Below are 15,238 nucleotides of genomic sequence, written 5' to 3'. Positions count from 1 at the left end.
GGTGTGTTGTTTGTTGTGCTGTTGGACTGGGATATCGTTTGCCTTGAATCTCCCAATTTCTAATTGAGTCCCAAGACCCATATGGTAGCAATGAAATGAAGAGAGGAGGACAGACAGATAGTCTTTACCTCCTGTAGTTACTGAGACAGCATGTATCCTCAGGGAGAAGACGGTCTTTAAAGTAACAGTGCACATGACCTTTTACTTGTTCCATATGTCTTCCAGTCTTGACTTGAGTGATGTTCCCTTGGTGCATGAAACTGAATGGGAATTTCTGTCCACTCCTTCCCAAGTTTTTCCAAATAACAGAATTTCTGTCTAGGTCTAGCTAGCCTGACCTTTTCTACTGCACTTCAGAGGCACCATAGCCTCCCCAGTGTTTATGCCTAACAAGTCTATCCATTCCCACTTTAGGGGGTGTCCTTAATCTCCATCAACTCCCTGATTTCCAATTGTGTAGTAGTGCCGGTACCAAGAACCTCAGGATGGGCACTGTACCTGCAGATATACTGTCTTCTTACAGTAAGAGAGCTTGGATCCTCCTCCTGCAGGATGTTTTACAGGATCTCTTATTGGAGCTATCCTGGCCATAAATAAATGTCACAAAACTACTTCCCTATCTTTGTGAGGGGCAGCACAGAGACTGCCATGACAGAGCTGATAAAAAGAAGCCTGTTCCATAATAAGCTAAACAAGGAGGTGGCTCCTTTCCCCATTCCAGTCATAGCATATTTCCCTTGGTTATAGATATCTGAACAATCTACCATGGAGCAAAAGAAGGTGGGGCTTTACCATGCATCAGTTGTTCCAGTCACTGCCCAAGTGCACACTCTTACCCTGTAGGAAGTGCCCTCTCACTAAACTGCTATGATTTGTCTTATACCTAGCAGTAGCTGAGTATGGTAAAGACCTTCCACTTTTGAGCTAAGAGTAAATTGTTCCTATGTCCCTCTCTTTCCAAGGGAAGAAAAGAGATGCCTAAGCATCTAGGCAAGGGACAGACATTCAAAAAGCCTGAGCTTGAATTGATTCAATCTTTGCAGGTTAGTCTAACCTGCTAGGCTAAATCAGTTTTGTAACCAGACATACTGCACAGAAAAGCAGGCACATGCCTGCAGTGTCACATGCCAAAAGCTGGGGGGTACTAGAGGAGCCCTCCCATCCCTTCCACAGAACTGAGCTGAGGGGGGACCTGGCCAGACCACCAGGATGCTTTGATTAGCCCAGCAGGGAATTGATAACAGTGTTTATCACCCCTAACTCAGTGTTTATTACCTCATTAAGAAAACAACACAGGGACATTATCAGCTACCTGTTGATTCAGTACAGACCTTAGCCAGCATGTATGTGGTCTGGTAGCTAATACACAGACACCTCCTCAGCAAGGCAGAGGGGAGGGGGGAATTCCTGCTGTGCAGGGAGTGGTGAGGGGGCTGGAGCATGTGCTGGAGCTGCAGCCAGCTAGAGAGGCCAGCCCTGCTGTGGAGCAGAGAGCCCTGCCAGCCCAGAGAGCATGCTGGGATACTAGGGGTGTCTGGTTTAGCTTAAACCAGCAAAGGGTCTGGGACAGACATTGCTTAAGCTGGTTTGAGCCAAATCAGTTAAGTCTGATACTAAATTCAACCAGGTTTATCTCAAACCATTTTCAAACTGATTTATGTGCAATAAACATCTGTTGTTACAGGTTTAAACCAGTTTCTGATCACTTAAGTCAGTTTATGTGTAATGTCTGTCCCTACCCCTAGATACTGTTGATGCTAAGGAAAGGACTTGTCTACATGAGAAAATCGCAGTTTACTTAACTAAAACAAGGCACTCAACCTGAAATGTGTTCACGTACATTTGCTAAGCAATTCTGAACTAACCTGGTTTAAATGTACACTGTAGAACAAACCAGGGCAATCTTCTCATGTAGGCAAACCTAAAAAAGGAGAATGTAAATCTCTTTGGTTCCTGGGAGCAGAAGGTTACAAAGTGAACACAGACTGACAGAAGATGCCTGAATACAGTACTTTGTGACACCCAGTATTGTTCTAATGTTTCATGAGTGAGTACATAACTGGACAGACTGCTCATCTATATATCCCTGAAAAATTTCTCTTGTCTGAGATTTTCCATGAGCAATCCCCATCCCATAAGAATTTTCATTGCAATTATTAGAAGACTTTGAAAATAGGAATTTGAATGAATTGTTTCCAGCATCTTTAACTATACCCAATAAGCAAGCATTCCTTCTGTCCTAAAGCCACTGTGTGTTGGATGGTATGATCATGGCCCAGTGGTTTGCTATAAAGGAGAGATTCTGAGTCTTCAGTTTGAGCTGTCTGAGAAGTACAACAACTGCTCAACAATTGTACAACAACTGCTTGATAAAAATCCAGGAGGGAACCTGTTAACATGCAAACACATGACACTGATGATGAAAAAATGAGATTGTTTTCATAACAAACACCCTATTTGTTTTTATCTTGGTGGTGTTTTAAGTACCCCTCGGAGGGACAAAAAACAGAATTTCTACAGGGCTGGCTAATGCAGCTCCATATCAGCTCCTGGTCTGACACTGTCTTCCCCCACCTTTCTGGGCTTTTGTGTAGTTTTCTGGTTGTCTTTGTACATTTGTGTTTTTACCCCCCACAGGGTAGAAAAAGACCTGCCCAGCAAATAACATAATTTGAAAAAATGTAAAGCGTCACAAGAAAGGGATACTGAAATGGCCAATCTAAGGCAGTACTCATAAGAACAAGTATTTCAGCCAGGGAGACACAAAAAAGAAATATGGACCTGGAATGCTGTTCACTGCCAGGGATCAGGCCAGTTAAATAAAGTAGGAAAAAGCTGCTAGGGTGGCTGCTTTAACAGAAATTGATTGCAACAATTCCCTGACCCTTGGCCAAATAGGCCTTAAAAGAACTGGCTTAGCCAGCAAAGCAAATCAGCCCTTTCTAAAGTACAGGACAGCAGCTATGGGGTTAAACAACTGTGTCTAAATCTTTTCTTGTACGGTTAAGAATGTTTTGGTGCATGGTACCACAGAGATTGTAAAATGAATGTTTATTTTCCTTCAGCTTCTTATTTGCACCCTCTAAAACACACCATCTTTATCTCATCTCTTTCTAATTCAGCCATGCTCTGGACTGCAGTCCTAGGGAACCAACATGTGTTGTAAGAAAAGTTAGATGTAATCTCACATGCAAATGCTAATCATACCACCAAAAGCCAGCACTGAAATTACACTTGGTGACTCTTGATCAGATCCCGGGCAACCGCAAAAATTGGGGCTCCCAAAAGTCTGGGCAAAACACACCCACTCAGCTTACATGGGATAGACTTCTCTTGTGACAACTTAATGTAAATCAGTGTCCTCAGAGTGGGAACATCAGTGCACAAACAGCCAAGTACAAAGAACTCTGGATTGGGCCATCACTTCACAAGCAAAATTCCTTATTCAAGTAAGTGATTAAATCTGCCTAAAAAATTAGATTCCAGCTTGCCCAAAAGAACTAGGAACATACATTCTTTCAGCATTTGGCCAGAGATGGAGGAAACCTAACTGCTCCCTGCAGCAGCAAAACACAGCTCCCCCAATGGAAGTCATATTAGGCATCAGGCAGAAAGACAAAAATCTTTAAGTAAATGTTAAAATTAGAGTTGTTACATGGCCTGGTAGAGATCTTAGCCAAAGGGACAAGATGTTGTCACTTACTTAATTTCTGGCTGTAGTACTGAAACCTCAGCACTGTATGAAGTTGAGCATGTCTTGGCAGAGACTCTTAGTGCCTTTTCCTTTCTGGCTTCTGTGACCTGCTGAAAGTATGCCCCAGTCCTGCCTCCCTTTGCCTCACTGCTCCCTGTCTGAACCATTCCTACTTCCCAACTTTTCTCCATTACTGCAGTTTCTCTCCGCATGCCTCCTTTCTCTCCCAGCCTACTGTTATTTCATTCCTCTAACTGCAGGTCAAAACCAAGGCTGACAATAACAAATAGTGATGAAAAGGCTCCCTTCAAAAATCAGCCTGAACACCACTCTGTGAATGAGAAGTGTTAAACTCTGCCTACCATAACTGTAATATCTTTCCTCACCCACATAAACTATGAACCTAACCTCTCTTCCCCACACCAAGCATCTTCTATAAGATGTTCCCTCTCCGACAAACCATCTCCTCTACTTCCATCCTAAAAGTATCCACTATCTCCCCTTCATCAGCCCAAAAGATTCTCTTTGTTCCCTCTAGACAGAGACAAAGAAAGCAATTTATTATAGGACCTAAGTAGGATTGAAGTGTTACTGTCTATTTCATTTTAAATCTTTGGAGAATACCAGTCTGTTTCTAGATAAAGCCCTCACTCAGCAACAACCCTCCTAAAACTACAAATCACCCCAGAATTTAGTGAACAAAATCCACTCAACATCAGAAGTAGTCTTCTAAAGTTAGAACAGCTCTGTGTGCTTGATACCCCCCCATCCCTCATTTTTTTTTACTGTATATTTTTTAAGGGGAAAAGGAAAATGAGAAAAATAAATAACTCTGTGTCTCTTGGTGTAAGAGGAACTGTGCCACAAGGAGGTGAAAAATAAGTTACTTACCCAGCATGGTGATCCACAGGAACATCTGGGCAGGACTGAACAGATATGATAGACAATCCATGACTTTGCTGGGTCCTGGATGCTTCTTGTTCTGTGTGCTTCTTCCAGCGCTGACCTCTCTTTTTCTCTCTGGCTCTGCAAAAGCACTGATGTTAACGCTTGGACTCTTGCTGGCTTATAGAAGAATTCCCACCTCCTGCTCAGGGAGGCTCTTATGGGTCCTAAAACCCTCACTGTTCCTGTTTCCTCCCTGCCCCCCTCCCACCTGGTACATTCAGCTACAGAGAGATCAGCAGATCCAAGAAGCAGAAATTGTATCAGTTATTAATACATCGATCTAAACATTTTAAAAACTTTAGGATTCAACTGGAAGTGCTGAGTTCAGCATCTTATTAGGTATCTTCCTTTCTTTGTCTCTCTCATCCTGCAGCTGCTTTGATACAACTTCTCTACTTCCCAAACACATGCACATGCACATTCTCTGGACCACATTCTGGCAATGTAAAATGAACTCCCTAGATTTAAGTGTCCTTCCACTGGCACTTGTATGAGAGAGGAATTATCTACAATAAGGTAGATATGTTTACACTCAGCTAGATTCCCAAAAGGTCCATACATCCATTTACCTGTGTTCAAAGCAGTTTAAAATAGTGTACCTTGTACAATGGAGACCTGGAGGTGTGTATGCTGAGGGTAGTTCTCAACTTTTGTAGACTCAAGGCACTCCTTGATAGCCTTAAGGCACCCTCAGAAAACATCATCTCTTAGTTTTTACTTGTCTTTTTACTAGACTCCCTTAGCTGCCATCAGAAAAATAACAGAACAATTCTTCTGTTGCAAAGACCTCAGAAAGACCAAAACAGGTCAGAATGTTTTTAACATGGATGCATGGCAGGCACCCTGTGGCACCCTTGAAAGGATCTCAAGATACACTGTATGGTATAGATGCTTTACCATACACCTATCTTACATCTTCCTTGTAATTCCTTTACTTGCCAAATCCATTTTTTCTTCTGTATTGAGTTACACAAATTTAGTCTGACTTAGATCCACTTAGATGTCAGGCTTGTCTGCACAGAGAGTTTAACTAGAAATGGCCATCCCAGAATAGCAATTCCTGATTAACTCCCTTTGTAAGAGACCTCAGATGTGAGACTGTCATATTCCAAGTTAGCTTCACCTTCTTCCAAGGTGAGTGAAGCCAGTTTTGAAATAGCCATTCTTATTCCAGATTAAAAACTTCCATACAGGGTGCATCTATATATACACCTTACTGCAGTTTGCTAATTAGCTCCACAGTAAAGCATCACAGTCTATACATGCACCCGTATCAGGGCACAGTAAACTAATTAACTCCACCGTAGAATAGTACTATCTGAGACAAGTACTATCCTATTGTGTAGTTACATGAGATCAAACGCATGTGTAGATTGTGACTGAGGCTGACTGGGACATGAGGGTGCTACAGTGTGTAGGCTGCCTGCTGGCTAGTCCTGCACTGTAGCACCCTAGTACCCCAGCCAGCCCTCTGCCACCCAGAGCCTGAGGTTGACTCCCCCGAGCTCCCACTCCAGGTCAGCTGCTCCTGGCTGCAGCATCTTCACATGCATCCAGGATGGTCTCAGGAGCATGGGAAGATCCTGCGCCCAGGAGCAGCTGACTCCAGCACAGACTGCTCAAATGTTTATCAGAGAGCTTTAATTGTATGTGTAGACATGCCCACAGAGAATTAATTGGGAATAGCAATTCTACTTTACATTTCTATCCTACCATAATCTGCATTAACTTCCCTGTGAAGATAATTTCTCTGTAGAGCAAATTCAGAGGGATGCTTGATCATTTGAGGCAGGTGTAAGTTACAGATTGGCAATGGGTGTGAGGTTTTCTAAAGTTAAAAGAGTTCTGAGCAGAACATTGTACATGCTGAAGGGGATGGAAATTCCATCCATGAGACTCCTATTTAACCTGGAGGGGTATCAAATCACTTCAGTAGACAGGTCTAAATTCCAGCTTTAATTACGAACCACGGGCTAGGATTTAAAAATAACACTCCATAATGCCCTCAGTTCACAGTGTATCTTCCACTGATATCAATGGGAAAATTTTTAAAAAAGGATGGAATCTGGCCTTTATGCAGTAATGAAAATTGTTGTCTTGCTTATTTGTCCAGGATCTTCTTCACATTTGGCAGAGTTATGGAGATCTCTGAGTATAGCCTAAATTTCTTGAAAGAAGAACAATTCAAGAGAGGCCCTGACCATCACAGCTCCATGCCTGCATTAGTGCTCCATTTCTAAAATTATAGTCACAAGAAAGATAAAAGCAGTTATTTATAAAGAACATTTATTGTGATCAGTGGCCAATTCATATCTTAGCTGCCATCAGTTTTTACCCTAAAATCCTATTAATTTTATTAGGAGTGTAAAGTGTGGAAAAATGTTACAGCATGGTCCTATAACAGAATGGATGCTAATAAAGAAGGCCTCTACCAGATTTCTTAGCCCTCACTGATTTCTGAACACCAAGTATTATCATTAGCAAAACAAAAATTTTCCCTGAGAAGAGCAGTTAAAATCCTACTGGAAGTGAAACTTTCTCAAATGTGTAGGACAGCTGAAGAAGGTTTAAATAATACTTCCCTGTGTATCTGTCCCAGCAATAGGTAAGAAGAAGTATTTCATCTTTTCCATAGTTTTCAGTTAATTTGGGCAGAAGGTGTTAAATATAAAATACTTTAAAGAAATCTGAGGTATCATAAACTTCATGTAAAAATATAACATATGAGAGAGATCTTTTTACAAAAAGTACAAAATAGAAGAACAGAAGAATTTGAGTCAGATTCTGGCTGGTTCCATAGGCATCACAGGTTGCAAACAGAATTTAGATGCTGAATTGCCAAAGAACAATCCACACCGGCCCCAAAGCAATCCACGCTGGCCACACATTAGGTGCCCAGTTTCATTCACTGCTTCCATTTTAAAGCTATGCAGTTTGATCACTTACGTCATGTGCCCCTAAAGGGAGGCAACCCAAGCACAGGAGCTCCTCTTAAGCATGCCTAACTTACACCCACAGAACTGAAGTCAGTTTAAAAAAACGGCCACCTTGGATGATGGTGCCCATCTCTCACACATTAACCTAGAATTCAGAGAGCACCTACCCAGGAAGTGAGACCTGCATTCTAGAGCCTCCTCAACTGCCTCTCACTTCCCAGAAGAGTGCCCTAGAATAGAATGGATTGTATAGGGCACCTTCCACTCCTTTAAGTTGGCCCACTGGATAGCTAAGAATCCAAGAGCCATAGGGCCACGAGCATATGCAAGAGGCAGTGTGAATCTATAGTCCTGGAGCTAGGGTACTCAGCTGGGAAGAGACAACCCTGTGTTTTGGTTTCTACTATCAGAACTGTCCTGCATCTTATATTAGATGTTCATTGATTAAAAACAGAAGTAACTGTGGGAGAAGGATTGACTATTTACAGGCACAGTATCTACTGGAAGATCTAGAAACAACCTTTGACAAAGCAATTAGAATTTGTCAGGCAAAGTAAGCCACTCAGTCAAAGTGAAAAGTGCTCTGCCCTTGAAGACCTGGGGGAGAATTAAAAGTACTGCAAGCAAAGAGACTGGAGACATGTGCGTGGGCCTCCTGAACCAGAAGTACAAAAAGCAGTACAGGGAGCTGTATACGCTGTGGCAAAGTCAAACCAAGTCCCAGCATTTGGAAGAGGATGCAAAATCAGCAGTGGATTCCCACACTTAGCAAGAATTTGCAGTGCCAGCAACGTGTGAACAGCATCAACAAGGAGGATGACAAGAGTACAATGTTGGACTAAATAAGGAACTGGGAAAGATACACTTTGGGTGTGTCTACACATGCTTTTATGCTTGGCTAAACGTAATGTGCATTAGTCTAATGCACATTAAAGTGATTTAGGCACACATCTACACATGCACATGCTAATGCACATTAACATGGGTGGGTGGACCAACCCGGGACTAAAGTTAATCCCAAATCAATAGACACACACCATGTTAATGTACATTAGCACATCAACATGTTCACTAATGTGATTTTACTATTGAAGGTGAATAAGCTTAAATCACCATTTTTAAGGCACATTATGGGCATACACGTGTAGACATGCACCCTTAGTGCGCCTTAAATCAAGCTAATGTGCATTAAATGTGCATGTGTAGACACGCTCTTTGTGAGCACTCATTACTGAGTTGAAAGCATGTCAAACTCTTGATTTCTCCAAGACACTGTACTCCTTGGAGGAGCAAGGGACGTAACAACTGAAGAGAACATATTTGGGACATCTTTCAGGAAACACAGGAATTCTCAACACAGTACAGAAAAGAGTTGGAAGAGTCCAACACTTGACAGTTCCCACCCCTTCCCATTACACTTTTACAGGTATAAGTGATCCAAAACCGGTTCTATACCTGGAGCAGAGGAGAAGTTAAGCACACAGTCTGGTTTAAAAATAGTGAAACCTGGTCTAAGATTTTCTCTCCTCCAAAGGGTGAACGTGTGTTCTGTTCACTACTGATCTAAACTACACCAGTTACAGAAAACCACATACCTTGGGCTTTGTGAAAGTTTGTACCTAGCCCATGTGAGAAGAAAAACTAGCAGAGGAGGTAGATCACTGATACTGAAGGAAAAAAAGATAGAAACTTTTTCTCTACACATAGACCCAAAAGAATTAAATCTGTAACAGGGAACATTGTCCACTACCTATATGTGAAGAAACCTTTGGGGAAATAGTTGATGCCAAATATTTTCTATGCTTGATGTGTCAGCAGAGTTCTGGCAGGTGCCCTTAAAAAAACAATCAACATTTCTCTGTATATTCAACACTCCCTATGGGAGATAACTTTACCACATACTGCCAAGTTGTTTCACAGGAAAATGCAACAAAATGTTGATGGTACCAATGTCTACATAGATGACATTTTGATACAGGCAAAAACAGGAAATTGTCACTACAGGCTCTCTGAAGCTTTAGATAAGATGAGAGCTGAAGCTAAGGCTTTAAAGCTAAGCAAATAAAAATGTGGTGTAATGGAAACAACCTTATTGGGAGAAAAAAAATCAGCATTGAAAGATACATGGTTGATGACATTCAGGTGGAGAGGTACAAGGAGTCCATTGGGAAAATTACATCTAATCTAGGCTGCCCAAACAAGCAGCCTAAGAGTGTAAGAGTAAGATGTCATCCAATGCATTTGGGATACAATCCTTAACAAATAGTTTGAGAACCTGAAGGAGTAAAAGGCCCTAGGGCTAAGGTGTTGTGATATTCTCTGACACCTCCAGCCACTGTCTTCTTACAACAGTATGGTCAAAATTCAAGATCAGTAGCTGGTATACTTTATGGGAGCAAACAAAAAACAAATGTCAGCATGCTTGAAGAGAAAAGAAAACTTTGGCCTTAGTCCATGACTATAAAAAGCTTCATGTCTATTTATGAAAGACCTGTGTTAGCTGAAACTGACCATAAGCTGCTTATTGCCAATGTCAAAAGAGGTATGGCAAATAGCAGAGATTTTTTTCAGCTGCCAATGTAGGATTTGCAAATTGCACAAAAACCTAGGACATGTGATGGTTGCAGAGACCCTGTCTAAGAGAACCTTTAACACAAGTGTAGTAGATACAAGTCTACAGCCAGCTTATATATAAAAATCCCTGTCTGGTTTTAGACAAAATATGGATTGTGACTACCACAGCTGCTGCTGAAGATGTGACCTTACAGAACAGTAATCAAGGTTATTTCTGAAACATAGTCAGGAAAGTATGTTTCCAGTCCCTACTATCAGTTTAAGCAAGAGTTCTTAGTCCTAGATGGGATTTTTTTAAAGCATCCAGAGACCCAAGGACATGTCTATACTGCCAACTTAACATGCAAGGTAGTTTCATGATAAAACACACTGAGCTGTTTCCTGCGCATAACCTCCTGAACCAGAAGTAAAGTAGCTGCATTTGCACGGTGATGCAGAAGGGTTTGTGAGCTCCACTCAGAGATGGAATTATCAAGGGCATAGCAACATGGAAATGCAGCTAAATGACTTTAAATTCAGGAGAAAAGGCCCAGGAAACTGGCAGGTCTTAGCAAGGCACTGCCCCTTACAGTAAGTTAACAATATAGATATTAGGCCTGTGTGAAACAGCTAGTATTCGCTTTGGATTCAGATTCGGGGAAAGTGATTCAATTTGTTGGTTCGAATCACTGTCCTGATTCCATTTGGCCAAATCAGCCAGGCCAGGCCCATCCCCCACCCCTCTCCCCGCCCAGCAATGACTGCCCTGCCCGCTCCAGCTCCCAGCACTAGAGGAAAAAAAAGTTCTGGCTCAGCAGGTGCTGCTGGGTGGGGGATCCCTGCTGTCCCATGCTGCATGGGGGACTCTGCATGAGCTCCCTCCTCCCTCCTCTCTGCTCCCCCAGCCCTCCCACGGGCCAGCTCCAGCCCTGTAAGAAAAAAAAAAACCTGAAGAAACCCCGGGACTCACTGCTCCTGCTGGCGGAGGGCGATCCCTGGTGCCCCCCACCATGTGAGGGGGGGCTCTGCACGATCCCGCAAAGCCCTGAGGCTGCACAGGGAGCAGTGAGTCCTGGGGCTTTTCTTGGCTTTTTATTTTTCTTATAGAGCCAGAGCCCTGGCATGGGGGGCAATTAGGGGGGAGGGTCCAGGGGTGCAGGGGGGCAGGGTAGAGGAGCCTCATGCAGAGCCTCCCATGCAGTGGGGGGCAGTGGGGGGCATTGGGGATCGCCCCCCCCAGCCCAGTAGCACCCGGTGAGCACAGGGGCTTTTCTTTAAAGTATGGAGCTGGGGCGGGCAGGGGCAGCCAAGGGGGGTTGGGGGAGCGGGCGGGGGTCAGGGAGGCTGGCAGGGGTCCCCCCATGGTCCTCTCCTCCAGCCCTCACCTCCCCTGCTTCTAGTACTTACCAGCTTGGAGTGGCTGCAGCCACCAGGGACTGCCCGAATCATCAAATCTCTCCGAATCATTGCCAAGGATTCAGAGAGCTTTGAATTGATTCAGACCTTTAAATTGTTCCCTGATTGGATTTGGATTCGTAGATTCAGCCCCCAAATCAGCCCGAATCTCATCTGAATCAAATCACCCCCCCAATACTTTGCACAGTACTAAGAGACATGTCCATAGGTGTTACAAGAAGTATGGATAACTGAAAGTAATTTAGGGTGTAAAAAGTCTAAGAGTCATGTCGGAGGTTTTTACAGTGGTCTTAAATGAACATTGAGAAGCTATTAACATCTACATGACAAAAATATAGGCCAAGTTAAGCAAAAGATTCCCTATGGATGGCATAGGAAAAAATGGACCCCTGGAGCAGCATAGGTATACTTTTTTTTTTAATCATGTCAGTTGGAAAAAATACATACTATTCTCACCTGCATGAAAGAGCCCTGCTAGAAGATACTACAGCTGAACTGGCAATTATGCATAAAAATCCAAGTTCATGAGTACCAACCCAGACATGTCTACATGACCAGTGCCCATCTCAGATTCTCCTGCTGTAGTGAAGAAATTAATCCCTGTAGTCCTAGCAGGTGACAAAACAAACATGAAAGGTTTAACTGGTTTAAACATACTTTTCAGAAAAATAATACAAAATTCCCCACCTCTCACTTTTCTTCAAAATTAAACCAAACAGGTTCTCTCTTCCAGGGATACACAGCTGCAGAAGAACCTCCTTTTGGCATAAAACGTCCATTATTATATTCTCCCCTTAACATGAGTCACTTCCATATCTTAATCCTGGTGGTTTAGACTCCTTCTTAACAGTTTGACATTACAACTTGATATAGTCAACGTAAGCCCTTAGCAGATGTTACACTTAAGACATGTTTAACCAGTTAATCACGTTTTAAGTAGTAACTCAGTCACATGTTAGTGCAATTAATAGCATGGTAAATCAAGGAATGAGCCACAACGTTATTACACAAAACATGTATAATAACTTTATGGCTGGTTCCCATTGTGCCTTAAATAGAACTTGTGGCCAGGCATCAGCTGATCGGGGCTCCCAGTCTCAGGGGCGCGTAGGAGCCTTTGACTCTGATGAGCTCCTAGATTTCATAGACATTAGGGCTGGAAGGAAACTTGCGAGATCGCTGGTTCCAGACCCCTGCCCAAAGGGCAGGAAGTCAGCTGGGGTCAGATGACCCCAGCAACATGAGGAAGCAGGCATTTCTTATGCCAGGTCTGGGGGAAGTCTGTTCCAGACTCTGAAGTCTCAGACGATAAAGAAGTTTTTCCTAATGTCCAGCCTAAAATGACCTTCCAGCAGTTTGTGACCATTAGACTGTGTCTTCCCTTGGGGTGCCCTGGTAAATAGACACTCTCCCAGTTGCTGACTCACACCCCTTATATACTTACAGGCTGCCACCAAGTCCCCCTGAGCCTTCTCTTCTCCAGGCTGAAGAATCCCATGCCTCTCAGCCTCTCATGATACAGCCTGCCCTCTTAACCTCTAATCATACATGTGGCTCTCCTCTGGACTCTCTCTAGCTTCTCCACATCCTTTTTGAATTGTGGAGCACAAAATTGGATGCAGTACTCCAGCTGCAGCTTCACCAAAGCCGAGTAAAGCAGAAGGGTGACTTCTTGGGTCTTGCATCAGTAAACACAATCCAGAGTTTTATTTGCTTTGCCAGCTGCAGCATTGCGTTGGTGGCTCATATTCATCCTGTGATCAATCATGACCCCCAAGTCTCTTTCGGTCATGGTGCTAATGAGTATAGCACTGCCGAGCCTATAAGTATGATGCGGGTTCTTTCTCCTGAGCTGGAGCACCTTGCTGTGCTGAATATCATCAGGATTTGATCTGCCTACCTTGCTAGCCTGGCCAAGTCAGCCTGAATCCCCAGCCTATCCTCTAGCGTGACTGCACTTCCCCATAATTTAATGTCATCTGTAAACTTAGCCAGTCCGCTTCTGACACCTGAATCCAGATAATTTATGAATAAATTAAAAACTACTGGGGGACACCACTGGTCACCATGTGCCACATTGACTTGATTCCATCAACTATCACTCTCTGGGTCCAACCATGGAGCCAGTTCCTCAACCATTGGACCATAAGGCTGTCGAGGCTACAGTTCCCCAATTTTACCATGAGGACATCATGGGAGACTAATCAAAGGCTTTTTTGAAATCCAAGTATATGACATCAACCACTTCTCCCTTATATAGGAGAGGAAATGAGGTTGATCAGGCAAGACCTACTCGCAATGAAGCCATGTTGGTTATCTCTCAGAATTTTGCCTTCTGTTAGCCTGTTGTTGATGGATTCTTTAATAATTTTTTCCAAGATCATTCCAGGGATTGAGGTCAAACTGATTGGCCTGTAGTTCTCTGGATCTTCCTTCCTTTCTTAAAGATAGGTACCACATTGGCCCTCTTCTGATCTTCTGGAACCTCTCCCAAATGCCATGTGTTCTCAAATATATTCACCGTTGGTTGTGCTATGATGTCAACCAGCTGTTTTAGCACTCGGGTGCATTCCGTCTGGGCCAGCTGACTTGTGGATGTCCAGCCTCTCAAGGTGTTCCCTCACAAAATCTTTGCCAATTACAGGTGTATGATCTCCCTTACCCTGGTAATCCTGCTTCTTGTCAGGCAGGGTGATCCCCTTGAGCTAGCAGAAACCCAACACAAAGTAATTGTTGAGAAGATTAGCTTTTTCCTAGCTGTCATTTGGTTCAGTAGGGGTCCAGTGTTTTTTTTCTGACTTCCCACATATTTGAAGAAGGACTTTTTATTGTCCTTGATTCCCATAGCCATAGCCAGTCTGTTTGGTTTCAGCCTTCGCTTTTCTGGTCTGCTCCCTACAGGTGCGGGCCAGTGTTGCACAATCCTCCTTAGTGGTGTTTCCCGGGTTCCATCCCTTATGAGCTTCTCTTTTTATATTCAGGAGGTCCATGAGTTCTCTATTGAGCCAAGGGGGTCTCCCAGCCCTTTTGTTACCTTTCCTACAGGCTGGAATGGACTTCCCTTGTACTTTTAGGATCATATCCTTAAGGAAAGACCACTCATCATGGAATCCCCTCCCAGATTGTGATCTCTCAGGGCCTTAACAAACAATCTCCTGAGTTTGTGAAAATCAGCTTTCCTAAAGTCAAGGATTTTTGCAATGCTGACTGATTTGCCAGCTTTGCAATGGACCGAGAAAGTGATCAACTCGTGATCACTGTCACCTAGCTTCCCTTTGATCCTCAGGTCACTCACTAGATCATCCCCTTTGGCCAGACCCAGATCCAGCAGTGCCTTACCTCTTGTAAGCCCATAGGCTCCTTGAGACAGATAGAGCTCATCAGTGCAAGTGACGAAGCTTTGCAACCAATCAGATTTGGCTGAATGTTTTTCCCATGACTTGTCAGGGTGGTTCAAGTCACCCATGATGACCATGCACCAAGAGCATTCAGCCTCTGCCAGTTTCCTAGAGAGTGTGTGGTCAAGCCCCTCCTCCTGGTTAGGAAATCTGCAATAGACTCCTACAGTTATATTCCCTTTATCACGTTCTCCCCATACTTTCACCAGAAGGTCTCTAGTCGCCCTCCTTGGGTGCCAATCTCTGCTTGTAGGGAAGTGTACTACTCCTTCAAATAGAAAGCTAGACCCCTG

The 15,238-nt window shown here is 43.5% G+C and overlaps 1 protein-coding gene across 1 annotated transcript in view; it reads right to left on the bottom strand.

The window, feature by feature from the left end:
- The window catches only part of LTK (leukocyte receptor tyrosine kinase), a 167,811-nt gene extending 163,106 nt beyond the window's left edge, over positions 1-4,705 (bottom strand). The window contains exon 1 of the mRNA XM_019552304.1: positions 4,586-4,705. Within this exon, the coding sequence (XP_019407849.1) occupies positions 4,586-4,646 (61 nt within the window). The 5' untranslated portion in view covers positions 4,647-4,705. The remainder of the gene's footprint in view (positions 1-4,585) is intronic.
- Positions 4,706-15,238: the final 10,533 nt, after the last annotated feature.

Source organism: Crocodylus porosus, unplaced genomic scaffold, assembly GCF_001723895.1.
Source record: "Crocodylus porosus isolate Cpor-Errol unplaced genomic scaffold, CroPor_comp1, whole genome shotgun sequence".
NCBI classification, from domain to species: Eukaryota; Metazoa; Chordata; order Crocodylia; family Crocodylidae; genus Crocodylus; species Crocodylus porosus.
This window is presented reverse-complemented; position numbering and strand designations above follow the sequence as displayed.